Source organism: Garra rufa, chromosome 2 (genome assembly GCF_049309525.1).
Source record: "Garra rufa chromosome 2, GarRuf1.0, whole genome shotgun sequence".
Taxonomy (NCBI): domain Eukaryota; kingdom Metazoa; phylum Chordata; class Actinopteri; order Cypriniformes; family Cyprinidae; genus Garra; species Garra rufa.
Window position 1 is genome coordinate 9,258,185 of NC_133362.1, and position 27,916 is coordinate 9,286,100.

General features: G+C 36.0%; 1 protein-coding gene across 2 annotated transcripts; it reads left to right on the top strand.

Moving 5' to 3' along the window:
• zfand3 (zinc finger, AN1-type domain 3) lies at positions 1-27,816 on the top strand. 2 transcript variants are annotated; one of them, XM_073834852.1, is made up of 6 exons: positions 1-347; positions 16,621-16,661; positions 16,755-16,934; positions 17,342-17,407; positions 22,231-22,398; positions 26,340-27,816. In XM_073834852.1, exons 2-6 carry the CDS (start codon positions 16,634-16,636, stop codon positions 26,492-26,494), a joined length of 597 nt encoding a protein of 198 aa, XP_073690953.1. In that variant the 5' UTR covers positions 1-347; positions 16,621-16,633; the 3' UTR covers positions 26,495-27,816. The 2 variants fall into 2 exon arrangements, with proteins under 2 accessions (XP_073690953.1, XP_073690952.1); XM_073834851.1 differs by having other exon boundaries at positions 1-326.
• Positions 27,817-27,916: the final 100 nt, after the last annotated feature.

Consider the following 27,916-nt stretch of genomic DNA (forward strand, 5'->3'; position numbering starts at 1 on the left):
CCTCGACTCCCGGTGCGGTCCGTCGGACTGTACGCGGCCGTTAATTTCTTGATTTTTGTCTAAATTACGTCGAATTCATAGTAACGGCCGCTCGAGTCTGCATCCTTCACATCTTACGCTGCAATTTCAGCTCGGGGATTTCGTTGTAAAGCATTTTTGATTAAACGTCGAGCCGAGGAATTCCCGCACAAGCACTAGGCCGCGAGCGGATCCCCGGTGTTTCCTGCAGAAACCTGCCGCCTTCACATCGCCGCCATGGGGGACACAGGAAGCGAGCGCAGCAAGCCGCCTAGTATTCCTCCCCGCTGCCCTTGTGGATTTTGGGGGTAAGATGATTCATTTAACACGTGAGTGTACCCGTGCGCCGAATTTGATGCTGAAATGGCGATAAATGAGAATTAAATGTGGAGTGTTTGTTGTTCATTGTTGTAGGCCGATGGATGGGGGTGGGGAACAACCACTCCTGTTTTTCACATCCACAGCTGCTGTTTCCCCTCGAACACACACTTAAAACACATACATCCACCAAACACACATTGCATGTAAAAATCATGGCTCATCTACCGCAGATTTGGACGATTTAGAGGTTTTTAACGAGCCTTATGAGCTGGACTGACAGATCACTCATATCTCACTGTCCTCTATCACAATCATTGGCTGTGTTTAAAACCTTATCTAAACAGCGTTTTTGCCATTATAGACTGTGTAATGTTCGTTCTACATTTAAAATGCAATGAACTTCATAGGCGTATACTGGATTTTTGGCATCATAGTGGACGTCGTTTTTATTATATATCAAAACCCACATAGCCAACATTATAGGATGCATCTTTTATTCTGGATGTAATCAAAATCTAGTGTGCTGCCTACTTGGACAACATTTTGAGCATTAAAAGTGGCATAATTTATGGGTTGTGTATCAGAACCTAGTAGGGTGCCTACCTAGACAGCTTTTTAGGGCATCACAGATGACATTGTACTGTATTTTTATTATTTTTTTAACATTGTGTTTTGACTTCCTTGCCTAAGCGGTTTAAATCTTTTAGAAGCTACAGACCCCCAAATATGATCATCCTTATTTGATTGAATAAAAAAAAGAAAACAGCTATATATTATGTGAAAAAGATCCAATTTCCACCCACTGTAAACAAATGTTTTATACATATATTTCTATTTATTTATTTGGAAAATATTATTTTACGTAACCACACAATTGTCCTACTAATTTATTATAGCAATATTTTTTATTATTTAGTATTTGTTTAATTTGACATTCTTAAAAACTGATTTATTTTGGTCAATTATTATTTTTAAATCTTATTATTAATGCATTTTTTTTTTTACACTGTGTTTCTGTAAACTTTTCCACAGACCCCTAGCACTCCCTTGCATCCCTCTGGGGTCCCTTTGCCCCAGTTTAAAAACCCTTGTCCTAGACAACATTTTGGGAATTTTTTTTGGACATGCTTCCTACCTAGACGTCATATTGGTCATTGTATTTGCTTACATCAGGTTTTGGCATCATAGGGAACCTATTGAGTAGCCTATCTAGACACCATATTGAACATGTGATACACACCTCTGATGCTTTAAAATGCTGTCTAGGTAGCCACCTCCCTAGGTTTTGAGACACAGTCATCGAAGGCTAATGACAGATTGACTTTTTCTTGAGTGACACATCAATCAGGGCTCTTCTTCATGCACGTGTCAGGCTCACAGGTGCAGTCATTTGACACTCCTTGCTGTCTGTGCTCGAAACAAACGCACCAGATCTGGGCAAGACCGAGACAGATAGACCTCTGACAGGTAATCATTCAACAGCCTATTATTAGCCATTTGTCCATTTGCTTTCATTAAAAAAAAAGATAATAAAGCAAGGGTTGTATCAAATGCTGATGGTACACCAGTAATTACATGTTGCTTTGCTCGTGTATCAGGTGATATTTAATCACATAAAGCCCCTCTCACTTTACCCCGCAATTCAGCTTTTATAAAATAGGCTCAATTTGCTGTTTTCTCTAAATTAGATTGTAAATCAGTTGATGGTGTCCTTGATTGCATAGGTCACGGTTGCACAAATGGAGTTTAGGAAAATGAATGTGATAGAAATGCCTGCTAATTCTAAATAATTTTTTTTTAAATGGACCAATCAGTGGTGGATTGGTCAGATATGCAAAACTTGCGTCCAGCAGTCAATTAGAAGACTGCTGTGGTCCATCCAGTCTGACAAAGCAAGGTTCACTGAACCAATGTTGTGAGTTTAGGGTGGGACTACCTGTTTGAGTCATTTTTTTTTTGGTTCTCTTTCAATTCAGAATTCATTGTCATGTTTTACATGACAATAAAATCCATTTACTGGAAATCTAACTACTATTAGATTTAGATTATTATGTATGTTAGGTTCTGTTAAGATAAAGTTTAAGTAAACCATAGTAATGGCGATAATGATTCAATTGAGTGCTGTCATTGTCATTTGTACAGAAGTATTTTCTGGAATGAAGTCAAGGTTTACTTCAAGGTGTGTGTGTGTGAGTGTACATAGGTGTGTCTATTTTAGATAAAAATGCTGACACGTGATGAATAATCTACAAATTGGTCTTTTCATCTTCGTCATGATCACTCTAATCATTTTCAGCTCTCTGCTTTAAATGTGTCACGTTTGTCTGACTGAAAGACTCAAATAGATTGTAGCTGTGGTTTATTTTGGACTCTTTATTCAAGTGACACAGTTGCTGTCATTGAAGATGCACATGAGATTTGAAACTGGACGTTAACAGAGCATCATATCTGGCGTTTGATGGCTGTGTGTCTTGTGGATTTTAAACCAAAGCTCATCTCTATTCTTTTTCCATATTCAGACTTGCAGACTTCCTTAGTTCAGAGATGTAAGAAATGATACAGTAAATGCCCTAAAAGAGGTGTATGTTGAATCAACAATGCGTGGCTATGATTGCTTGTAAATCAGATGTTTAAAGTTTTACCAGTAATAAATTGCTTGTCTTTATGGTGGTTTGTTTAGTGTTTAATGATTAAATGCTTATGATTTAACTGTTGCAAGTTAGTCTGAAATTCTGTCGTTATTTACTTACCATCTGTTTTTTTCTGTCCCTGTTTTCCTTTCACTGTGATTGTTATTTCTTAAATAAGTTCCAAAGAAAGCACAGTTTTAAGTATGATGAAGTCATACTTATAACATACAGTAGTTTTATCCTTTCGTGGTTAATGAAAAAAATCATGCAGGCTGGGAAATAAATGAGGGTGTGTAAATTAGGGCTGCAAAACGTTTAATCGCGATTAATCACTTACAAGTTTGTTTACATACTATGTGTATGTATTGTGTATATTATGTATATATAAATACACATATGTATGTATTGAGGAAAATATATTAGATTTATATATAAATTATATACAAGTGTGTATATATATATGTGTGTGTGTACTGTGTATTTATTATAAATACACACACATGGAAGGAAAAATGTTTTATAGATATGTCAAATTTTTATATATAGTGTTTATATACAAATACATACAAAGCACGATTTAAAAAAATATATATATACATATGTTTGCATTTATATGCATAAATATACACAGATAGTATGCAAACATAATTTTATTTTGAATCGATTAATTGTGACTAGTCGTTTTGCAGCTCTAATACATGGAAATATTTATAAAAATATGTGTGTGTGTGTGTGTGTGTGTGTGTGTGTGTGTATATATACATAATAAATATACACAGTACACACAAAGTATGTAAACATAATTTTTTATTTTGAATGCGATTAATTGTTTTGCAGCCCTAGAGTAAATCATGATTTGTAAAATTGTTAAGTTCAATTCATTTGTCAGTCTGTTAAAGCTAGGGCTGGGCGGTATGACCAAAATTTTATTTCACAGTAACGATATCTTTCACGATATAGTTTTTTATATAGGTAGTTATTCCAGAAAATGTACAAAAGGGCTTTATATAATATATAAGCTTGAATATTTAAGAAAAGAAAAGGACTTGATCTTTATTTGATTATTTTGTATTTTATTCCTCCTCCTGCTCAGGATTTTCTTTTGAGCCCTCCTCGTCTGTTCGTTTCTCCTTTTCCTTGTTTTTACAACCTCCCAGCGTATCCTTCAGTCTTGCATTCAACGGTTTGACCAGTCTCAGCCTTATGCGGGCTGCACATGAGTAGGCCACGCCCACTTATTTACATTTTGCGGTATACACGGAATAAAAAATCCTTTTACGGTACACATTTCATTCCGCGCTAACGATATATACCGTCATACCGCCCAGCCCTAGTTAAAGCTGTTCATTTGTTGGCATCATTGCTTTAAACTTGGTCTAATGTGTAAAAAACTGTATGTTAGATGTTGTTTTACTGTTTATTGGTGCATATAAATGGCAATGATTACAGCATTCTTGTGATTGTTTAGAATAAAACCTTGCAGATTTTTAACAAACAATTGGTTGCAATAGCTGTTTAGTCAAAATTATGGTAAAAAAAACAAACAATTTAAGCCATTTTAGACCAAATGCATGTTTGAATTTTAAATGCATTCAAAAGTAAATCACCAAACCTTATAAAAAGTTGTTTTCTCTCTGTTTTCTGTATAAGTTTACTCTGATGGTCAAATGAAGACCCACAACCTCTTATTAGTACTTTGCTGCACCAGCATAAACATTTTCCTGTTTATATCTGGTTTTGGTAAATGGACTAATGTGGACTAAATTATAGTTCACTTAAGTACTAATGGCATGCGATGGCACTAATGTCAGCGGTCTTGTTTTTCATCAAAATCTAAAGTGTAGACCATTATTTGTCATGCCTGGCATGCATTACACCAAGCATGCTTTTGTAAGGTAGTTATTTTGATTGGGCAAAACATAAAACCCAGCAAACCGATACTTGAGGGAAAGGTTTCGGCTAACCTGTTGCATGTGTAAAAGCAGTCTAAAAACGTGAGTGGTTCTTCCCTCAACCTTGTGTAGACTTGCCCAACTGGTGTTAAATGACACAAGCAAATGCAGCTCTGTTTTGATAACCAGTGTCAAGAAAAATTGCGCACACCTACTTGAACTGTACATTCAACAACAGCACATTCTCACTAACCTGTCAAGGTTAAACCGACGGCTGTGATGTATCTGATGGTAAGTCACGTGAGTAAACTCAGCCCATCTTTAGTGCAGTAGGTTATCTGAGTATGTGGTTAACTATAGTGAGGATAATAGCAGAACAGGTTGCGCTCAGGTGGTCTAGAGTAATTTTAAAGACGTGTGAATATAAAATCCTTTAATAACAGGATAGTTGCCCAGAAATGAAAATTGTCATTGTTTAATTGCCTTCAAGTTGTTCCAAACCTGTTTCAGTTTATGAGTAAACAAACAATTATAAGTTAAACTTTTTGGTTAAATGCATTGTTCAAAAGATGATCTTTCATGTTCAACAGAAAAAAGATACTAAAGAATCTAATACAGGTTTGTAACAACTTGATGAGTAAATGATGAGAATTGTCATTTTTGGATTAGCTATTTAAGATAATTCTTTCATGATGTCATATAATAGTTATTTTGCTAGATTATTAATCAAATAACTATGTGGTAATGTGTATTTATAGATGGTTTAGTGAATTAAAGGGATAGTTCCCCCAAAAATGAAAATTTGACATTTATCTGCTTACCCCCAGGGCATCCAAGATGTAGATGACTTTGTTTCCTCAGCAGAACACAAACCAAGATTTTTAACTAAAACTGGTGCAGTCTGCCAGTCATACAATGGCAGTGGATGGGCACCAGACCTAGGGCTGCACGATTAATCGTTTTTAAACCGAAATCGCGATTTGAAAGGGTGTGATTTTCAAATCGCAAGAGCTGCGATTATTTCGATTGATTATCAAATGTGGTAAAAAGCATTTAAGTCGTTTTTGACAGGTCACTTCAAGTGCATATTACGTCTTCATGCTTATATTACGTTTGATGCAGAGTTTAACCAATAGGGGGCATTTTAACACTGCATGTAGAGACATGCACGGGACGTATTTTTCAGTCCCGCCTCCGCAGAAATATGTTGATCTCGGTCCGTTCCTACCTCGACATTCATGTTTTGTCCCGCTCCTGCCTGCATAAAAGTAACCTATATAGTTTTTTTTCAGTACATCAATTGAATTTACATGAAACAGTTTTGTAACATCTCGCAAGTTTCACAAAACCCCAGCATAAACGTTCCTGACAAAATATTTGTTATATAGGCTAAGCATCAACATTCACAAACCACTGTTATTCTTAACAGAAGAGCAAGCATGAGCTACTGTGTGTATCCATAGCAGAATGCAAGCAGACAAAGCTAAAGTTGACATCTCAGTTCATATGCGATCTCATAAAGCTCTAACACAATGAATATTATGCACAATGAATCTTTCACAATGTCAACACTTCGTGTGTTTTAATTCGCGAGCACGCAATATTCAGCACTGTGCAAGAATGTTTGAGCAGTGAGTGGATTCTAACTTAAACACCTCTGATGACTGCCTATCCTTGTGCTTACTAATGATAGCTGTGAGTTGTATACTAGTTGTTCTTGCTGCTTTTGTGCAATAGATGAATAACAATATTTTGCTTTTTAGATATTTCTATTTTGCGGGGGTCCCGCAAATCATTTTATTTTCCCGCGTCCCGAACAGCCGCACTCGTCCATCAAGTTTTGTCCCGCGCCGCAGTCGGTTGCCTCGGGTCTCGCTATACTCCCGTAGGAGTGCAGGTCTCTACTTCATGTACTGAGCAAATAACGTTAACGCCATTTGGAAAAGATGAGCGGGAGCAGCGGCTCAACTTCCCAACAAAGTGTCTCTTAATGTAGGTTATCATCAGTGTTTTACTGATGTAAAATTGTTTACAGTGTGTTTGGATTCCTAAAAGGTTAAGATTTTAATTACATTTTATTATAAAATACTATATAATTATTATTTTTTTAATTATAAAAGATTTTAATATTTTATTATATAATTTTAATTGTTAATTTAATTTTATTTAAGATACTGTAGTTATTTTCTTAATTTGTCATGATAACTGACAACTTTATTTAAAAAAAGGCAACAATGTTTAAGAGGTTTTAAATAAACAGTAGAACAGTGTAGCATACTTTGTGATTATGCTTGGTCTTTCTTTGGTGCTGTTAAAACCACCATATCAAACCTGCAGCTCTTTTATCAAATAGTAGTAAATCGCATTTTAAATCACAAATCGCAATTTTGATCAGAAAAATCGCAATTAGATTTTTTCTGCAAATCGTGCAGCCCTAACCAGACCTTTAAAAGTGAAAAAAACATGCACAGACAAATCCAAATTACACCCTGCGACTCGTGACAATACATTGATGTCCTAAGACACGAAACGATCGTTTTTTGCGAGAAACTGAACAGTATTTATATCATTTTTTTACCTTTGATACACAGCCACGTCCATCTGTCATGAGCACGAGCTTTTCATCCGGCTTGTTACATGTGAACGCGCTCATGTGTACTGGTGTAGTTTACGCAAACACCGGAAGGGGAAATTGATGAAAAGTCAACAGACCCGGATGAGTTTGCGCAAGCAAATGTAATCTTTTAGGTTTAAATCGGTTTGAATCAGGATAAGCGCAAGTAATTAGATCGCTTTCGGCATTTGCGTAAACTATGCCAGAGCGCGCACACATGTAACGAGCCGGATGAAAAGCTTGTGCTCATGACAGTTGAACATGGCTGTATATCAAAGGTAAAAAATTATATAAATACTATACAGTTTCTCACATAAAACGATCGTTTCGTGTCTTAGGACATCAATGTATCGTCACGAGCCGCAGGGTGTAATTTGGATTTGTGTGTACATGTTTTTTTTTACTTTTAAAGGTCTGGTGCCCATCCACTCCCATTGTATGGCTGGCAGACTGCACCAGTTTCAGTTAAAAATCTTGGTTTGTGTTCTGCTGAAGAAACAAAGTCACCTACATCTTGGATGCCCTGGGGGTAAGCAGATAAACATCAAATTTTCATTTTTGGGTGAACTATCCCTTTAAATATGTAATTTCACTTGATTATATTTAAGTTTTTGTTTGGAGCTGTATAGATGCAAACCGAAAGACCAGATTATTCATAACAAAAATGCCTGGTGCATAAATTACAGCAAAATCTGTACTCTTCCAGACGTTTCTGTGTGTGTGTAGATAGAGGGCGCCGCAGTTCAGAGGGGCTGAAGTGTGAAGGGCAGCAGTGGCATTTCATTTTTCATCCCATTTCCGAACTTCCATCTGGCATCTTCCATTTTAACACCTGTTAGCACGTCGGCCTTCTCATTTTCAAGCATGCATTATCTTTTGGGAGCTGGTGCGGGCAGGGAATGAGAGTGGATGGTGAGATCATCTGTTGTGTTTGGATGCGCCGTCCCCTGTGATTCCCACAGAATACTCTCATTATTGCTAAAGAAAGCCTTCACCATTTCAATGCTGCTCTAATTTTCAGTTCAATGTAAGCGCAGTAATATCAGACCTTGAACAGCAGCTGCTTTTTAAACATGTCGCTTGCTGAGGCGGTGTAGATGTTGATGTCACACACATAGAGATTTGGTGGTTTCTGTATGCATTTGCTTGAGAATTAGGTAGGACTTCACATACTGGTGAAGGGCAGCTCCGTTTCTGGAGTGTCCTGTTTCAGTAAATCAGAGCATTTGCATGGATGTATATATGGGAGTGTATGTTAGACAGGTAAACTCTCTTGGTCTCCATTGATCTTTAAAGAGCAGTCTGTCTGTTTAGGTATTTTAATTAATTAATATTTGGGGTTTTAAGTTCCCAACCCCAAATATGACCAGTCAAATTGATTCTTGCCCTAGAAAACATATGGTGAATGCAATGAGAAAAGATTGTATGGTGAAATATTACAAAGACAGGAAGTACAGTTGAAGTCAAAAGTTTACATACACCTTGCAGAATCTGCAAAATGTTAATTATTTCACCAAAATAAGAGGGATCATACAAAATGCATGATATTTTTTTTTTAGTACTGACCTGAACAATGTATTTCACTTAAAGATGTTTACATATAGTGCACAAGAGAAAATAATAGTTGAATTTATAAAAATGACCGTGCTCAAAAGTTTACATACGCTTAATTCTTAATACTGTGTTGTTGTTGTTCAGTAATGGTTGTTCATGAGTCCCTTGTTACTCTTGAACAGTTAAACAGCACACTGTTCTTTAGAAAAATCCTTCAGGTCCTGTGGTTTTAAGCATTTGTGTATTTGAATCCTTTCCAACAATGACTGTATGATTTTTTTTTTTTGAGATCCATATTCCCTACTCAAGTTTGTTATTTCAATTGTAGACGCGTGGTATGCGCGCTCGTAATGGAAGCGACGCGGTGCGACCCGCTCGTTTTTTTCCAGGCGCGTCCGCGCCGCATCGAGATAAAAACAAAATTTTTCAAAATTCCGCAAGCTCACCGCAGGCCATGTGACATGAACCAACCAGTCAGCTTCATCCTTTAATAAAATTGAAAGCACAGCCAAGTTGGATGAACAGCGTATCATAGTAATATGATAAGTTGAATTTATAACTTATCATATTTTCACACTTGAGGACAACTGAAGGTTCAAACACTCACTGATGCTTCAAAAGGAAGAAAAATGCATTAAAAGCTGGGGGTGAAAACTTTTGAACAGAATGAAGATTTTCCCTTATTTTGTATAAATATCATTTTTTTTTTTTCATTTAGTACTGCCCTTCAGAAGCTACAGAAGATACTTATGTGTTTCCCAGAAGACAAAATAAGTTAAATTTACCCTGATCTTCAAATTCAAAATGTTTAGACCCCTGGCTCTTAATGCATTGTTTTTCCTTCTGACACATCAGTGAGCCAGGGCTTAAAGCAGGGGTTTTCAACTCTGGCCCTCGAGGTCCACTTTCCTGCAGAGTTTAGCTCCAACCTTGATCAAACTCACCTGCCTGTAACTTTCTAGTGATCCTGAAGACCTTGATTAGCTTGTTCAGCTGTGTTTGATTAGGGTTGAAGCTAAACTCTGCAGGAAAGTGGACATTGAGGGCCAGAGTTGAGAAACCCAGGCTTAAAGTATTCCGGCACCGTGCCAATTTATTTCACCTACCAATCATATAAGAGGAACGCAGCTTTAACTAACGTTACAAGCCTATCAGAAGCAGAGAAGGGTGGGTCCTTGCAACACAGTATGATTGACACCCATACGTCAATGTCACATTAGCGTTGTCAGAGAAAAAAAAAAAATGGAGCGCAAGTTTATGAAGCCTGGGGATGATGTCCTAGCAATAGTTAAAGGACTCAAAAATAAATGGCGCTGGGCGTGGATTGAAGTGTGTGCACGCTTACAGATTCTCTCTTCATAAACAACACAGTGCAGATATGATGTAAATAAAAGACTAATTTCGTAGCTTCATTGCAAAACAAAACACAAATGTTTTAGATGGTTTTCTATATCAATATTAATAATAATTTGTACAATATAAAGAGCAGTAATCTACAATAATAATTTTTGTCATAATAATGCAGACCTATGAGCTCCTGTTTTCTACATCTACAATTTGGATACAATTTTAAGCAGTCTATTTTCATTGAGAACAGTTTAAATATTAATTACAGTAATTGGCTAAATTTAAGTATTTGACAATAAAGACAACATATGTGACACTGGACCACAAAACCAGTCGTAAGGGTACATTAAAAAAAAAAATTTGAATAAATAAGCTTTCCGTTGATGTATGGTTTGTTAGGATATTTGGAAGAGATGCAACTATTTGATCATCTGGAATCTGAGGGTGCAAAAAAAAAAAAAAGTAAATATTGAGAAAATCACATTTAAAGTGTTCCAGTGAAGTTATTAGCAATGCATTTTACTAATCAAAAATAAAGTTTTGATGTATTTATCTTCACGGAACATGATCTTTACTTAATATCCTAATGATTTTTGGCATAAAGTCAATACTTTTGGCCTATACTGTAAATTTAAAAGTACATTTCTAACCTTGCCAGCAACTGTTTGGCTACTAACATTTTTCAAAATATCTTTTTTTCTGTTGAGTCTGTTGAGCATAGGTTTAGAGCAATTTGTGGGTGAGACAGAGTTTTATTTTTGGGGGCGAACTAATGGATCCTTTCATGAATCAGTCAGAACAACTCCCAAATTTGCATTGCTTTTAAAAGCAGTTGAGATTTAGCTGTGAGTGTTAGCAGGTGTTACATAAGCATTTGCTGTTTTTGAAAAAACTTTTTTTTTAATTAATTAAAAAAAACTTACAACATTAAAATGTTAATGTTGTTTTGTTTAGCATGCAGTTAGAGCCAATTATTGGCGGGTGGGTTCGTTCTGTAGGAAGCGCGACATCAATCACATCTCTGAATTAGATTCAGTGTTATTGTGGTTATTTAGTAAAATGGCTTGATTAATGGTGTGATGTGATTTGTGTTCCTCGGGTTGCCGAATGTGCCGCACACACTGTGACTTATCAGAAGGTGGGCTGAGGTGTGTGTGCACTGGAGTCTTGATTGGGCTGTTGCCTCTTTTCATAAGCCGTAATTGCAGATGACATTTAACAGGAGATGTCAGATTAATCCGGAGAGAGGCCGGCTTGATTGGCTTGGAGTCATGTGACCGAGGAAGACCATGCACACAAATACACGAACAGTAGCATTTCCTGAAAATATATAAAAGTTTTGATGCACAATTTGTGTAAAATGTCATATATGTTTTGTTTTGTTGTTTTTTAGATTTGCCATTTTTCTTAATAGTTTTTAAGATCTATTTTATTATTCTATAGATATTTATATAAAATATCTATTGCTTTTTAGCGTTATTGTTTGGTTTTTTGTTTTTCATGCAATCATTTACAATTTGATTCATTTTACAAATATTTTTTATCCAATTGTTAACTTTTATGCAATCATTTACAATTTTTCAAATTAATTTTACTAAAGGTCTTTTTATTTATTGCAAAACAACTTAAGAAAAAAAAACTTTTATGCAAAAGTTTTTGAACCATGAGAGTTTTAATGTTTTTTTTTGAAAGAAGTCTTTACTGCTCACTAGCTTGCATTTATTTGATCCAAAGTACAGCAAAAACAGTAAAATAATAAAGACCATGCACACAAATACACGAACACTGTCGCATTTCCTGAAAATATATAAAAGTTTTGATGCACAATTTGAGTAAAATGTCATATGTTTTGTTGTTTTTTAGAGTTGCCATTTTTCTTAATAGTTTAAGATCTGTTTTATTATTCTAAAGATATTTATATAAAATATCTATTGCTTTTTAGCATTATTGTTTGTTTGTTTTTCATGCAATCATTTACAATTTGATTCATTTTACAAATATTTTTTTATCCAATTGTTAACTTTTATGCAATCATTTACAATTTTTCAAATTAATTTTACTAAAGGTCTTTTTATGTATTGCAAAACAACTTAAGAAAAAAAAACTTTTATGCAAAAGTTTTTGAACCATGAGAGTTTTAATGTTTCTTTTTTTGAAAGAAGTCTTTACTGCTCACTAGCTTGCATTTATTTGATCCAAAGTACTTTTTAGCATTATTGTTTGTTTGTTTTTTCATGCAATCATTTACAATTTGATTCATTTTACAAATATTTTTTATCCAATTGTTAACTTATGCAATCATTTACAATTTTTAAAATTAATTTTACTAACTTAAGTTGTTTTTATTTGCAAACAACTTAAAGTTTTTATGCAAAAGTTTTTTTAAAGAAGTCTTTACTGCTCACTAGCTTGCATTTATTTGATCCAAAGTACAGCAAAAACAGTAAAAGTTTACAATATTTTTTACTATTTAAAATAACTGTTTTGTATTTGAATGTATTGTAAAATGTTATTTATTCCTGTGATTTCAAAGCTGAATTTTTAGCATCATTACTCCAGTCACATGATCCTTTAGAAATCATTCTAATATTCGGATTTGCTGCTCAAAAAACATTTTTTATTAATATTATTATTATTATGTTGAAAAGTACAGTTTTTTTCAAGTTTCTTTGGTGAATAGAAAGTTCAGAAAACATCATTTATCAGAAATAGAAATCCTTTGTAACATTATAAATGGCTTGATCATCTTTTTTTTTAATCAATTTAAAGCATCCTTACTAAATAAAAGTAATTTCTAGTGATTTCTTTAATCTATAATTTCTCTCTCTCTCTCAAAAAAAAACAAACAAACATATACTGATGGTATATAGTGTATAAAGTTACAAAAGCTTTTTATTTCAGATAAATGCCGATCTTTGGATCTTTCTATTCATCAAAGAATCCTAAAAAATTTATTGAACTTTTTTAAAATATCGATAATAATAATAAATGTTTCTTGAACCTCAAATCAGCATATTAGAATGATTTCTGAAGGATCATGTGACACTAAAGACTGGAGTAATGCTGCTGAAAATTTCACTTTGATCACAGTAATAAATTAAATTTTAAAATATATTAAAATAGAAAACAATTATTTTAAATAGTAAAAATATTTCAAAATTTTACTGTTTTTGCCGTCAAATAAATGCAGGCTTGGTGAGCAGAAGAGACTTCTTTAAAAAAAACTTATTTAAATCTTACTGTTCAAAAACTTTTGACTGTATTTCATTTGTTACTACTAGTTGTCATTACATAGCTTTAATTACTGATAATCACCTTCTTTTTAGATCATTAACCAGCAAATCCTTGGTAAACATTGCAGACATAATGAAGGTTGCAAGTATAGAACGTAGCTTTATTTCATCGATCCGAGTGGCTGCTTAAAATTGACTCGCTCAAAGATTCTTATGTTTGTTACTTTTTTGATTTGATTAAAAATGGTAATTGGTTGAGTTGTTTGCTTTGTAATTAGTTGATTCTTTCACCAGTGTGATCCATTCAGGTGATTTGCAGGCCAGTTTTGGTAGGTAGTCATTATAGCATAAATCCGCCAGTCAAAGTGCTTAGGAGGCACTATGACTAACTGTTTTGATGGATTTTCGACAGGTTTAACCATTTGAACTTATTTCAACGACAACCGTCATGCGTATTACTCAGTCAGCACTGTCAATAACACCTTTCCAGCCTTTTCCAACCCCATCGGTGTGTTCATGTAGGGATGTGCTCTTCTAGACTCAAATGTGCTCATCTTCTTAATATGCATTATTCCTACCCACAATGCCCTGCTCTCTCCCCATGCTTCCTTCCGCCTCCTTGATTGGGCCCTGATTATGATTGCTCTTGATTGTGCTGAAGAAGGTCTGTTGATGTTGTTTTCATTGCTAACCTGTGTCATCCTGAGAGAGACTTTCGATAGCGTGCAGGAAGTGCAACGGCTGTTTGCGTGCGTGGAAATAAAGTGTTTGATATGTCGCCACCCTCAGCCTGCAGGTAAAGAACAGCGAAGAGCTCTCCAGTGAAGAGGCGTCTGAGGCTTTGTTCACACTGCATACTATTAAGATTTGCTTTTCAAATGGCCTCGCTTAAATATCTCTTTAAATAGGGATTGCTCTTGTGTAGAGTAAAACTTGATTGCAAGCCAGTATAGGGTTGTTTGTTTTGAGCTCATTGTTCTTTTGAGACTTTTTGAGATCTTTTTAGTGAGTCAGATGAACCGGTTCGGAAACAAATTAATTTCTACACATCTTTATCCAGTAATCACAAACAATCGGAAAATGGACTTGTGCAGGAAATGCATCGAATAAAAGTATGGAGATCCTTTAATTTAATTTAATTTAATTTGCATTTATTTTTTTCCAATTTGTGCTTTTATATTTACCTGAATAAGTTTGTAAAACACGATTTTATTTCAAATTTAAAAAAGTTAACATCGAATAAAAATATTAAATATTTTAAATATTATTCAATATTTTAAAATAAATATATTTTTGATAAAGCCTTGAGGTTTACATATCGTTATTTAATTTTGTACATTAGAAATTAAAATTTGCATTTTTTTAAATAAGGGAATTCAACAATTCATTAGGTTTTGCTGTGGTGTTAATCTATATCAAGAAAATTTATATTAAATAAAATATAAAATGTAAATATTATAAATATTATTCAGTATTTTACAAATAAATATTTTTTTGAGAGCCTTGAAGTTTACGTGTCTTTTTTTATTTAATTTGGTACATTAATAAATTAGTATTTACTTTTTTTTTAGATAATGAAATTCAACAATTTATTTGGTTTTGCTGTGGTGTTGAAATCTGTATTAAGAAAATTATTATTAAATAAAAAAATATAAAATGTAAATAAAATAAATATTATTCAATATTTATTATTTTTTGATAAAGCCTTGAAGTTTACATGTATTTTTTTTTTTAATTTCGAACATTAATAAATTCATTTTATTTATTTATTTATTTTTTAAATAAGGGAATTCAAACAGCTCATTAGATTTTGCTGTGGTATTGAAATCTGTATCAAGAAAATTAATATTAAATAAAAATATAAAATTAAAATATTATAAGTATGTTTAAAAACTTTTTTGATAAATCCTAAAGTTTACATGTCATGTTATTTTATTTAGTACATTGTACAATTTTTTTTTTTAGATAATGAAATTCAACAATTTATTAGGTTTTGCTGTGGTGTTGAAATCTGTATCAATATTAAAATAAAATATTAAATAAAAATATAAAATGTAAATATAAATATTATTCAAAATATTTTTTGATAAAGCCTGAAGTTTACATGTCATTTTTAATTTTTTTTATTTAGTACATTAATAAATTGGTATATTTTTTAAATATGTAATAAAGGAATTCAACAATTTATTTGTTTTTTTGATGTGGTATTGAAATCTGTATCAAGAAAATTATTATTATATAAAAACAAAATTAAAATATTATAAATATTCAATATTTAATTTTTTTTATAAACCCTTGAAGTTAACATGTCTTTTTTTGATGTAATTTAGTTTATCAATAAATTAGTATTTACATTTTTTTAGATACGAGAATTCAACAGTTTATTAGGTTTTGCTGTTGTGTTGAAATCTGTATCAAGAAAATTAATATTAAACAAGAATATAAATATTATACATTTTTCCCCCCGATAAGTTTACGTCTTTTTTTTAGTACATTTATAAATTGGTAATTTTTTTTTAATATATAAAAAGTGAATTCAACAATATTCGGTTTTGTTGTGGTATTGAAATCTGTATCAAGAAAATTAATATTAAATAAAAATATAAAATGTACATATTATAAATATTAATCAATATACAAAAAAAGCCTAAAGTATATTAATAAATTAGTATTTACTTTTTTAAATAAGGGAATATAGCAGCTTATTAGGTTTTGCTGTGGTACCAAGAAAATTAATATTGAATATAAATATAAAAGATTATAAATATTATTCAATATTTCAAAAAATAATTATTTTCTTGTTGGAACCTTGAAGTTTACGCTTTTTTTATTTAATAAATAAATTAGTATTTTTTTATATATATATATATATATATATATATAAATAAATAAATTAGTATTTTTTTATATATATATATATATATATATATCGCTTCATAATAGAGATGTGTTTTTCCTCTATATTAATGTTTAAAAAAAAAATTCTTTGTCGTTTTTTTTTTTCCCTCCAGGTCCAGCAAAACCATGAACCTTTGCTCCAAATGTTTTGCTGGTAAGTTACTTACATGACATGGTCTATAAAATCACGTTTATACTTGAATCTGTGTGTCTGAGAGACACTCACTCTCTCTGTTCTCTCCATCAGACATACAGAAGAAACAGCCAGACGAGGACTGCACTCCAGAGTCCGCCCCCAGCTCAAGCAATAGCCAATCAGCAGTCTTCTGTAACGAGACGAGCAGCAGCAGTAGCCAAACCCTGTCCTCCAAGCCAGCCAGCTCTGAAGAAGCCTCAACAGAAGCCACGTCTCTTCCTGCACAGGACGGTGAGGACACACAAACTGTGTCTTCTAATAACTGAGACGATATTTCCGCGCTCATCACGTCTAGTCTCAGATGGGCTCTAATCATTTTAATATCACATGGCAGTCATAGAGAATAATAGACTGCTGAAAGATAATACAGCAGATTAAAAAGATGCACTGACATATTAGATTGTTTGTTTATTAAGTTTTTAAAAACGTGAAATGACAACCAGTCTAAATCTAGACATCTAGACCAGTGGTTCTCAAATGGTGGGTTCAAGAGAAAAACGCATCTAAATGGCAATGCCAAGGTCATGGGTTTGATTTCCAGGGAATGCATAAACTGATAAATGCAACGTGCGCCGCTTCTTATAAATGCGTCTGCCAAATGCATAAATCTAAATCTTATATCATTCTCTCTCTCACAGAAGTCTCCAGTACAGACACAGCTCGCGGCACGCTATCCACTCCTACAAAACGACCCTGCGACTCAGGTACACCTCACCACGGCTCTTGTGTATGTGTGCGTCTGGCAGCTTTTAATAGTCTAGCACATCGCACCACTGAGGAACTGAGTTGTAAATGCACAGCAGTGTACAAATGTGGTTATAAAATCTCAAAGCAGCTGTTTGAAGGTAATCAGGTGTTGCAAATTGCACAAAAGTTACTTTATCTGTTATGTTTTCGCATAATATTTTTTTAGCCAACATGATTCAGTTATTTTTCGATAGATTTTTTTGTGAATCAATGCAGAAATGTGATGAATCATTGCTTTACACATTCCTTACCACCTCTCCGTCCACAAAAAACAAGAAGAGTTTTTGGCTCTAAAACTCTAAAACCACTGAAAGCTCTGGTTTACACTGACTAACCAAGGTCAGAGAGAGCTAAATCAATAGAGTTGAAGCTCTGGCCAAACCACGTGGCTGTCTAGTGTATTTGCAAACTTTCTGCCCACTCTGAAGTCCCTCTGTTGTACACGCTATTAGGATTGGGTGGTATGGCCATAGTGTTTAGTTCACTTTCATAGGCGTGTAATGATAAATCGATTCATGGATTGATTCTGTTTTTTTTGTGTTTCTCCAAATGCATCACGAGTCTTGTTGGAATCGATTCTGAACTTAGTTTTTAACTGCAGATGGTGCTCTAGGCTAGTTTTGAACTGCATACTCAAATGCTCGATGTTTTTATGAGGTGAGATTAATGTAACCACAGCCAACTGTGAACCCTCTTGTATTTCGCTTCAAACTTTACAAATTATTATTTTAAGTTTAAGTTGTGTGTGTGTGTGAGAGAAACTGGAAGCAAGCAGAGTATGGCTGTTTATAAAGCATGCAGTGCCATCTGCTGTTAAAAACTAAGCTCAGAATCAATTTGAGAGAATCACGATGCATTTGGAAGATCGCAGACTTAATCCACAAATTGATTTATCATTACAGCCCTACTCATTCATGGCTTGTTTTGTCCAAACAATCAAACACACCAAATTATGTCAAAACGCTGTCTTAGTCAGTATTCACATAAACATGGTTATGTCAAAACCTGATATTACAGTATATTACATCTGTGCATTAGGTCTTAAAGTGACAGCAGCCTAATTTACCTTTTGCAAAAAAAAAAAAGAGAAAATCACTGCTCTTATACTACTGCTACTACTACTACTACTACTACTACTACTACTAATAATAATAATAATAATTATAATAATACATCTATAGAGCGCCTTTAAAAGTAGCATCTCAAAGTGCTTTCCATACAAAATTATAAAGTTAAAAGATACACACAAAAAGTACAGGCAGTAAAATGGCGCTTTTCCACTACACAGTACCAGCTCGCCTCGGCTCGACTCGGCTCTGTTTGGTTTCCACTGTGTAAAAGTTGTACCTGTACCTCCACAATAGTACCTGGTTGTCATAGCGACGCTGCAGGAAACTGCCATGACGTAACCTTCTACGCGACACACACCCGCTGTCTGCTCCTCCTCGTTTGACCACGGCATATTCTTCCGAGTTGCCATAATATGTAATGGATTGGATATGTCACGCAATCTCTGGCCAAACTTTTTAAAAATGGCGGGGTTATTCTGGATACTATTGCTGGCGCGTGCAATGATGACGCAGTGAATAGTGACTTCTCTCTGACCAATCAGCAGTCTGCTGTGTTTTCACGTCACATTTTAGTATCGCCTCAGCTCGCTTGGAACCTCGCCGGAGGTGGTACGAAAAAAAGTACCTGGAAGCCGGTACAGGTACAACTTTTACACAGTGGAAAACCAAACAGAGCCGAGCCGAGGCGAGCTGGTACTGTGTAGTGGAAAAGCGCCAAAATATAATAAAAGACAAAAAGTATGTACAAAAGTAAGTACATCACATAAAAGCTACCATAAAAAAGTAAGTTTGAAGGGATGATTTAAAAACACTTGGGGGATTCTGCATTCTTAATCTCGGAGAGCAGGGAATTCCACTATTTAGGAGCCAATAAAGTGAATCGATCACCTGTAGTTTTTAGCAGATTGAATAGCTTGACTGAATATCTCCTGTAGCTTTAATATGAAGCATTATGTAATTCATATAGGGAAGACTATGCAGTGTTTTATTTTTAAGTTTCATTTATTTCTGTATAGCACTTTGGTCCACACTGATGGCTTAGAAGTAAAAGTTCAGTTTAGTTTAAAGGTCTCATATTGTCGTAATAACTAAGGTATAGGGGCTATGTAACTACCATACATATTTCAAAACAGTCAATCTACAGTAAAATGCACACAGCCTGCATAAATTAGCTGTTCCTTTTCACGAGCTGCTGTGATTTCCGTAAAAATGTGACGTCCGATCTACTCAGTCACCACCTTCAGTCACCACCCCGAGCACCAACCACCGTCCCACCCTCCCTTTGTCAAACCCCCAGCCAACATCACGTCCATTTTACTGCTAAGCAACAAGTCGAGAAAACACTGTTCAGTCGATAGATGTCAGGAAACTACATCATTACACAGGCTTCCGGACAACATTAATATAAAAGACCAGTGGCACGTCAGCTTCAGCCTCTTTCACACATCGATTCCAGAAAATACACGGATAATGTGTCCCATGATTTGTTCTGGAATTGTGTGATTTGGTTCATTCACAAAGTGATTTTCCAGAATCTGTGCGTACTTTACACACAACTCGTAAAGATCCCGTAAAGACTGCCGAGTGATCTGTGCTTCAGCGAGGATAGTGAGGAACTCCCTGATCGCTGCTTTATTCCAGTTTGCACATATTTTTCTGTCGTGAAGAGTCGCACGATAACGGCATCATCACTACCACACAGCCTTTATGCCATTGGTTCTGGCTTTTGTTTACACAGCGTTCGTTTCGGGACTGATCCCAGCAATTTTACTAGGTTCCCAACCCGGGATCATTCCCGGAATCAATCCCGGGACGTGTTCGCGTTTACACAGAAGGCACTCTGGCAACTTTCCAGCAATTTTCCAGAATCAACGCACAGTGTGAAAGAGAGGAGCTCCTCTCTTAGCTCCTAAGAGAGGAGCTGTAAAAATATATTGAGATGGTTTTTGGCACTTATACTGCAAATATATATTCTTAAGGACATCAACAGCTAAAATAAACCTCCAAAAAGGTGTATAATATGTGACCTTTAATGGTAGTTTGATGGTAGCCATTGACTTCCATCGTTTTGAAAAAATACTATAGAAGTCAATGGCTACCAGCAGCTGTTTAGTTACGAACATTTCAAAAGTAACTTCTTTTGTGTGTGATGAAAGAAATAAACTCATACAGGTTTGGAAAATACCTGAAATAACTTATATGTGACCCTGGACCACAAAACCAGTCATAAGGTTAAATTTTACAAAACTGAGATGTATGCATCATATGAAAGCCCAATAAATAAGCTTTCTATTGATGTATGGTTTGTTAGGATAGGACAATATTTGGCTGAGATACATCTATTTGAAAATCTGGAATCTGAGGGTGCAAAAAAATCTAAATACTGAGAAAATCATCTTTAAAGTTCTCCAAATTAAGTTCTTAACAATGCATATTACTAATCAAAAATTACATTTTGATATATTTATAGTAGGAATTTTACAAAAAATCTTCATGGAACATGATCTTTACTTAATTTCCTAATGATTTTTGGCATAAAAGAAAAATCAATAATTTTGACCCATACCATGTATTTTTGGCTATTGCTACAAATATACCCCAGCGACTTAAGACTGGTTTTGTGGTCCAGGGTCACATATTTACTGGTTTTTTACTCATTTACTGGTTGGCAACACCTTAGAATCTGACCAGCCATCATTCAGAACATTTTAGCACATACCTAGCAAGGCCTACATCCTTTAAAGTGATAGTTTGGCAAAAAACGAAAAAATGTCTTTCCAAACTTGTAAGACCTTTGTTCATCAGACCTTTGTTCAGAACACAAATTGACTGCAACGTCAGACACATTCAAGGCCCAGAAAGGTAGTAAGGACATCGTTAAATAGTTAATGTGACATCAGTGGTTCAATCATAATTTTATAAAGCTACTAATGGTTAGAGAGTTAGACTTGTAACCCAAAGGTCGCTGGTTCGAGTAACTGGCACTCTCTCCACCCTCGATACCATGACTGAGGTCCCTTGAGCAAGGCACCGAACCCTGCTGCTCCCTGGACACTACAACATTGCCTGCCCACTGTGTGTGTGTGTGTGTGTGTGTGTGTGTGTGTGTGTGTGTGTGTGTGTGTGTGTGTGTGTGTGTGTGTGTGTGTGTGTGTGTGTGTGTGTGTGTGTGTGTGTGTGTGTTTGTTCAATACTCACTGCTATGTGTGTGCACTTGAATGGGTAAAATGCAGAGCGCAAATTCCAGATATGGAACATCATACTTGGTCACATGTCACACCCTTTCCTTAAAATACTTTCTGCGCACAAAGAAAGCAAAAATAACAACTTTATTCAACACTTTCTTCTCTTATGGGTCAGTCTCCACCACCATTCATGAAAGTACCGAAAGTATTCTTGTAGCTTTATAACATTATGGTTGAACCACTGATGTCACAATGGACTTTTTAAAGATGTCCTTACTACCTTTCTTGGCCTTTAAAGTTTTAGTTGCGTTGCTGACTATGCAGGGTCAGACAGCTTTTGGATCTCATCAAAAATATCATAATTTGTGTTCCGAAGATGAACAAAGGTCTTACAGGTTTAAAACCACATGAGGGTGAGTAATTAATGACAGAATTTTCATTTTCGAATGAACTATCCTTTTAAACCTCAAATAGTGAAGCACTTGCCACTGTGCAATCATTAAAAAAGTGTGTTTGTGTGTTCAGCCTCAGGTTCGGAGAGCGAGTCGTCTCCGGAGAAGCGTGTCCGTGTGGGAGAGGCCTCATGTTCTGACGATTCTCCACGAGTTCCTAAGCAGAAGAACCGTCGGCGGTGCCATCGCTGCCAAACCAAACTGGAGCTCGTACAACAGGAGCTGGGGTCCTGTCGCTGTGGTTAGTATGGCTGTCATCTTACGGCGTGTCGTCTGCGAGATGATATGACAAAACAGTAATGCTTCCTGACTCGCCTGTGTGGACTTTGGACAGCTTTGTTGATGAAAACGAAAGTTTTCTAGGTTTGCCGCGTCGCATCAGTAGTTCCAAGACGCGTACAATGATGTAAATGATGGGCTTTCCAATTCTGCCGATTCCACACGGGCCTGTTCGTTCCTCAGCTGACTGTTTGCAATTTCAGCGAGAACTTTTAGAACTAACGGAGTATATTTAACCCCCCTCGGTCGTTTAAATTTTAGACACTAACTGTAGGTAATGAAATAAAGGGAGCATTTAAATATAATTGCGCAGTTAACATCAGTTCTCCTGCCTGTGCTAGTTATTTTTCGTCTTGTTTTGTTAAACTGAAGGTGGTATTGTAAGTCATCAGTCTAATGACAATTCCCACTGCTCTGCTAATACACTTATGGATCTGACTGTTCCCGTGACAGCTCGCATCTGATTCATTATCCCGCCGGGGTTTATCTCAAGACAGGACTCCCGCGGTTATTCGACGCTGAAAACTCTGCCGCATTTTCCTCCTAGGGTTAGGAAAATCTGTTTGGATGCTGTTCAGATGTAGAGTAACGTATAATAACCTGCGGTCCAGTGAGCGAGTAATCGAGTTGTTCACACTAGAAATTTAAATTGGCTGAAAATTTCGTCATCCAAGATGTAGGCGAATTTGTTTCTTAATCAGAATGTTTAACATTACATCACTTGCTCACCAATGGATCCTTTGCAGTCAATGGGTGCCGTCACAATGAGAGTTCAAACAGCTGATAAAGTTAGCAACTTTAGTCCATCAGTGAACATCGTTTGAAGTAAAAAGCTGATTGCTTGTAACAAACAAATCCATCATTAGGGCTATTTCAACTTTATCTCTAACTCTAAATGGTTGTTCTTCAGTGAAAAAGTCCATCTCTTTTAGTCTTCTTACATTAAAATCCACCAATGTATTTCTTTAGAGCTATTTTCACTTCTAAGCAGTTCATATTTCCTGTTTTAGATGAGATGTCTTTTTCACTAGAGAAAACACTATTATGGATAATGGACTTGTATTTTAGCCAGAAGGAATGGATTAAAGTTAAAAATGCTAATTACAGACATTTTGCTTATGGACTGGAGACTTTTGGATTATTATGATGTTTTTATCAGCTGTTTGGACTCTCATTCTGACAGCACTCATTCACTCCAGATGATCCATAGGTGAGCAATTGCTGTAATGCTAAATTTCTCAAAATCTGTTCCTATGAAGAAACAAACTCATCTGCATTTAGGATAGTCATTTTCCAGCTAGTTTTTATTTTTGGGCGAAGTGTAGTCCTTTAAGTGTTTGACTAATTCAAACCTGATCCAACCTTATTTGAGCAAATCTTTCCCAAACCAGGCAGCACATTTAGCTTTGTTCATGGTTGCATGCAGTCAGTGAGAACAACACTGCACCATGTTTTTCTTTCTCATCAGACGATTCAAGAGCTGACAACTCATCTACAATATATATGCACATTTTTTACCGTGTGGCTGCAGCTTCAGCGACGTCGCTCCTGAATAGCGCTACATGATGCACTGGTGTGTGCAGTGCAGTGCCGTGCAGCTCTTCTGTGGCTGCAGTAATTGAAACATTGTAAGCTTTTAATCATCTCTGACTCATTAAAAACACCATGTGTATTAATGAATATATTAAACTGCTTAACGAGACTCTCTTCTTAATGAGGCTCTTAAGACGGAATGGATCCTCCGTCGTGTGCCGAGCTGGTCTTTATCTACCTGGAAATTAGCTCAGACCACAGATTTTACACTCTAAGAAGTCAGTCTACGTTTGGTCTACCTACAGTGGTGTTTGCTAGCATAGAAATCGCTCAACTTGGTCTAAAGGATGTGATGTCTAGTAAACTTTTTTTTTTATTGTATTGATTTGTACTATTTCAGATAGAGATGTTCCGATACCCATTTTTCCTTCCCGATACCGATTCCGATACCGAGTACTAATCCGATACCTGGGTGTGTAATTGTATATACAGCTGTAGATAATACTAATAAATTATTTTATTGTGTGCTTCAGACTTATTCCTTAATAAAACAAACATACAGTGATATATACAGTGAACTAGAGTATTTTTATTATATGACATACATTTGACAGTAATATTTTTTCATATAGTTAGTATTACTAATCTGGTTTTCTGACGTACATCAGCCCTGTTTATAACAGAGAATTTTGGCCAGAATTTGAAAGATTCTCACTAGATCTCACAGCAACCTTATTCATTGTGCGGCATTTTCAAATGCTCCTCACTGCATCTCGCAGCAGTAACAGTGTCGCAAAATCAACGTTGGCTCCCAAATAAAGCTGTTTGGGGTTTGTGCAAGTTTGTTTGCATTGCAGTCCAAGCTGATAAACGGTCAGCGCTGAGCAGCTCAAACGTGTCGTGTTAGTTTCACTTTCGTTTCGCGTGCCATTTTATGTTTCTCATCTGAGACAGAAATGGCAGAGCTTATGAGTTGAACAACGCGGTGGTCGCGCCAGTGTGACCGCTCACGAAAATTAGTAACACTGGCAGAAAAATTGGTCACAGTCTGGAGCCCTTTAATATTACCGCAAGTGTCCCGCGCGCTTCAGTACAAGGAGTAAACAAACCACGCGCCTGTACAATTTATTAACACAGAACCACTCATTAATTCATATTTAAACAATTGGTTTTTGGCTTAATATTAGTCCATATCACGATTTGATTTAAGTGTAATGAACTACCTTTGATTAATGCATCAAACTTTGACAAATTCTGTGACGTTCTGCGTTAAACTGTAAGTTCCATTTTGACTGGATTCCACGATTCCGTCCGTGTTTTCCGCATCGCAGAAATCATAAAGCCCTACATATGAGACATGCCGCCGTTTTAGCGGACAAACTGCTAGCACATTTGTATTTCTTCTTCGCTGCTCTAAACAGTGGTTGCTTGTGGCAACACTGTTTGCATTCTGAGCCGCGAAGAAGAACTGGCTTCTGATTTGCTAGCGGGAATAACTTATATCTTAAGAAAATGGTATCGGATCGGTACGTGGGTTCAAGTACTCGCCGATTCCGATGCTAGATTTTTTTGTGGTATCGGCGGCATTTCCGATACTAGTATCGGAATCGGAACAACCCTAATTTCAGATTTCATATTGATATGCATTATTTTAGATTATTATTTTTCATACAAGTTTCTATTGTTTAGCTAGTAATGCAGCTACAGCGTTTGTCATTTCAGTCACACAATTAAATTAAATGGAATTAAAAGCTAAAATTAGTTTTTTTTTTTTCGTATTATTTGGCTTATAAAACCGATTTCTAAATTTCTATTTATTTATGTACTTGATTTGCAAATTGTTTATTTATTAAAATGATCTAAATACACAATTATTTGTATTCCACCAGGACACTAAACTAAAACTAGATTTGAAAAGGGGATAAAAATGCAAAAAACTAAACAGAATTCCACCAAAGAATGAACTCGACCAGTATCTAGCTTTAGGATATCACAGAAACTCTTTTTTACGTGTTCCAGTTCATAACAACCTCCAAAATCCCAGTGTTGCAATGCATGGCCAAGCACCACTCCAGTTCATTTCTTTTTACTTCGAAGTGATCTGAAATCATTATAATCTCCGTGACAGCTCTCCGGCATTCGTTTAAAACAGCCAACACTTCAACAGGGTTAACAGTGACGTAATTAGTGACTTTTCAGATGTCTTAAAGAGGCGGCGCGTGTAGGGAACAAGATGTGCTCTCGAGCATGCTGTTTAAAATTCGTTAAACCGACTGGTGTTCCGTGCTGTGCTATTAAAGTCAACCTTGAGCAGATTACACAACACTTTCATCTCATTTTGATCACTCTCTCGTTCTCTCTCATTCTCAGGTTATGTGTTCTGCATGTTGCACCGGTTGCCGGAGCAACACAACTGTATGTTTGACCATCTGGGCCGCGGCCGAGAGGAAGCCGTGCTGAAGATGGTTAAACTGGACCGCAAGGTGGGCCGAACCTGCCAGCGCATCGGAGAGGAGTGCTCTTGAACGCCCCGCCCTGCACACACACACACACACACACACACACACACACACACACACACACACACACATACTCACTTCCAAACACATACACACACACACACACACACATCCACCGACTCACTCACCTGTTAGTGGCATCTTTTTTCCTCCAACACATCTCAGAGGACCTACACCCCTGCTTGACCTGTGACCCCTCTCTGTAGCCTCGTGCTCATCACACACAGGCGACCCGCACAGCCTTAACTTTCTGTTATCTGTCCCTCCACACGCGCCCAAACGCAGGTCAGCAGGTCAGACGAATTTGCCGGTCTGTACTTTGGAGAACTGCTCTCGTCTCAGAGGCTGCGATCGACTCCAGGGGAAACACATCAATCGATCCAGACCTCTGGGAACTTCTGCTCTGGACGTTCCGATGACAGACACTCACCGAAGGGGGGGCGACCTGGATTACACGAGTCACCCCGTCCCGGGACAAAAAGAAAAAAAAAAAGCTCGGCTCTGCCGCGGCCCGTCGGCTCGAGCCGCGTCAGAGCCGTGCTGGCTTTCCTTGCGTACACTCACACTCACATATGCACTTACAGCCGTGTTTTCGTACGCCGTTCGGCACGAGGGCCGAGGCGAAATCAGACGGTACCCTTCGGTTTGGGTTCGGTTGGGAAAGGGCCGCCCTCAGCTCAGCTCAGTTCAGGTCTGAATAAACACACTCTGTAACCTCGTACGACTCCCATCAGCCCTAGCATCATACACTCTGCCTCTTTTTAAAGCAGCTGAAGATCTCGGTGGCTTTTTTTTGCCCTTTTTTCTCGCTTTTCTCTCCTTCATCCTCACTAGTTCCTGTACTTTCTCCTGCCTGCTCATGCTAACCTTTCTTTCTGTATTCTCTTGATTCGTTCTTTCTCTTTTTCTTTCTTTCTTTCCTTCCTTCCCTCCCTCACATGCATTATGGAGGGATGTGTTCAGCTCTGGTGGGAACGAGGAAGGCAGAGTCTCAATTCTCAATTTTTGTTTAATTTTAATTTTTTTTGTTTATTACTTTGACTGGTTTTCTGTTGAGATGTCGACATGGACAGAACTGAAGAAAAGAGATGAATATTGTGTATCTTAAGAAAAATCCTTATTTAACCTCCTTTGTGTTTCTGGTTAACTCTCACTCTAAGCATAGAGCTGCATTACTTTGCCCTTTTTAGGTTAACATTAAAAAAACATACAAAAAATGAAGATATGGATAAGATAAAATTCTGTAGCCTTTCTTTTTTTTGTTTTCTTGTTTTCCTTTTTTTCCTTTCCTCTTTTGCTGAAAAAGAATAAAACTGGATTAGAGGATGTGTGGCATGCTTTTCTTTTTTACTATATCAAGAGTGGTTTTCATTTACATGCATAGGTTGTGCAAAAATGTTACTTAAACAGCTGAAAATATGCAAATAA

Bases quoted from the DNA above. Each gene is read 5' to 3' on its own strand.
- zfand3 (XM_073834851.1), top strand. From the start codon at position 256: ATGGGGGACACAGGAAGCGAGCGCAGCAAGCCGCCTAGTATTCCTCCC. The intron at 16,935-17,341 runs GTGAGGACACAC...TCTCTCTCACAG, and splicing joins GTCTCTTCCTGCACAGGACG to AAGTCTCCAGTACAGACACA. The intron at 22,399-26,339 runs GTTAGTATGGCT...TCTCATTCTCAG, and splicing joins GCTGGGGTCCTGTCGCTGTG to GTTATGTGTTCTGCATGTTG.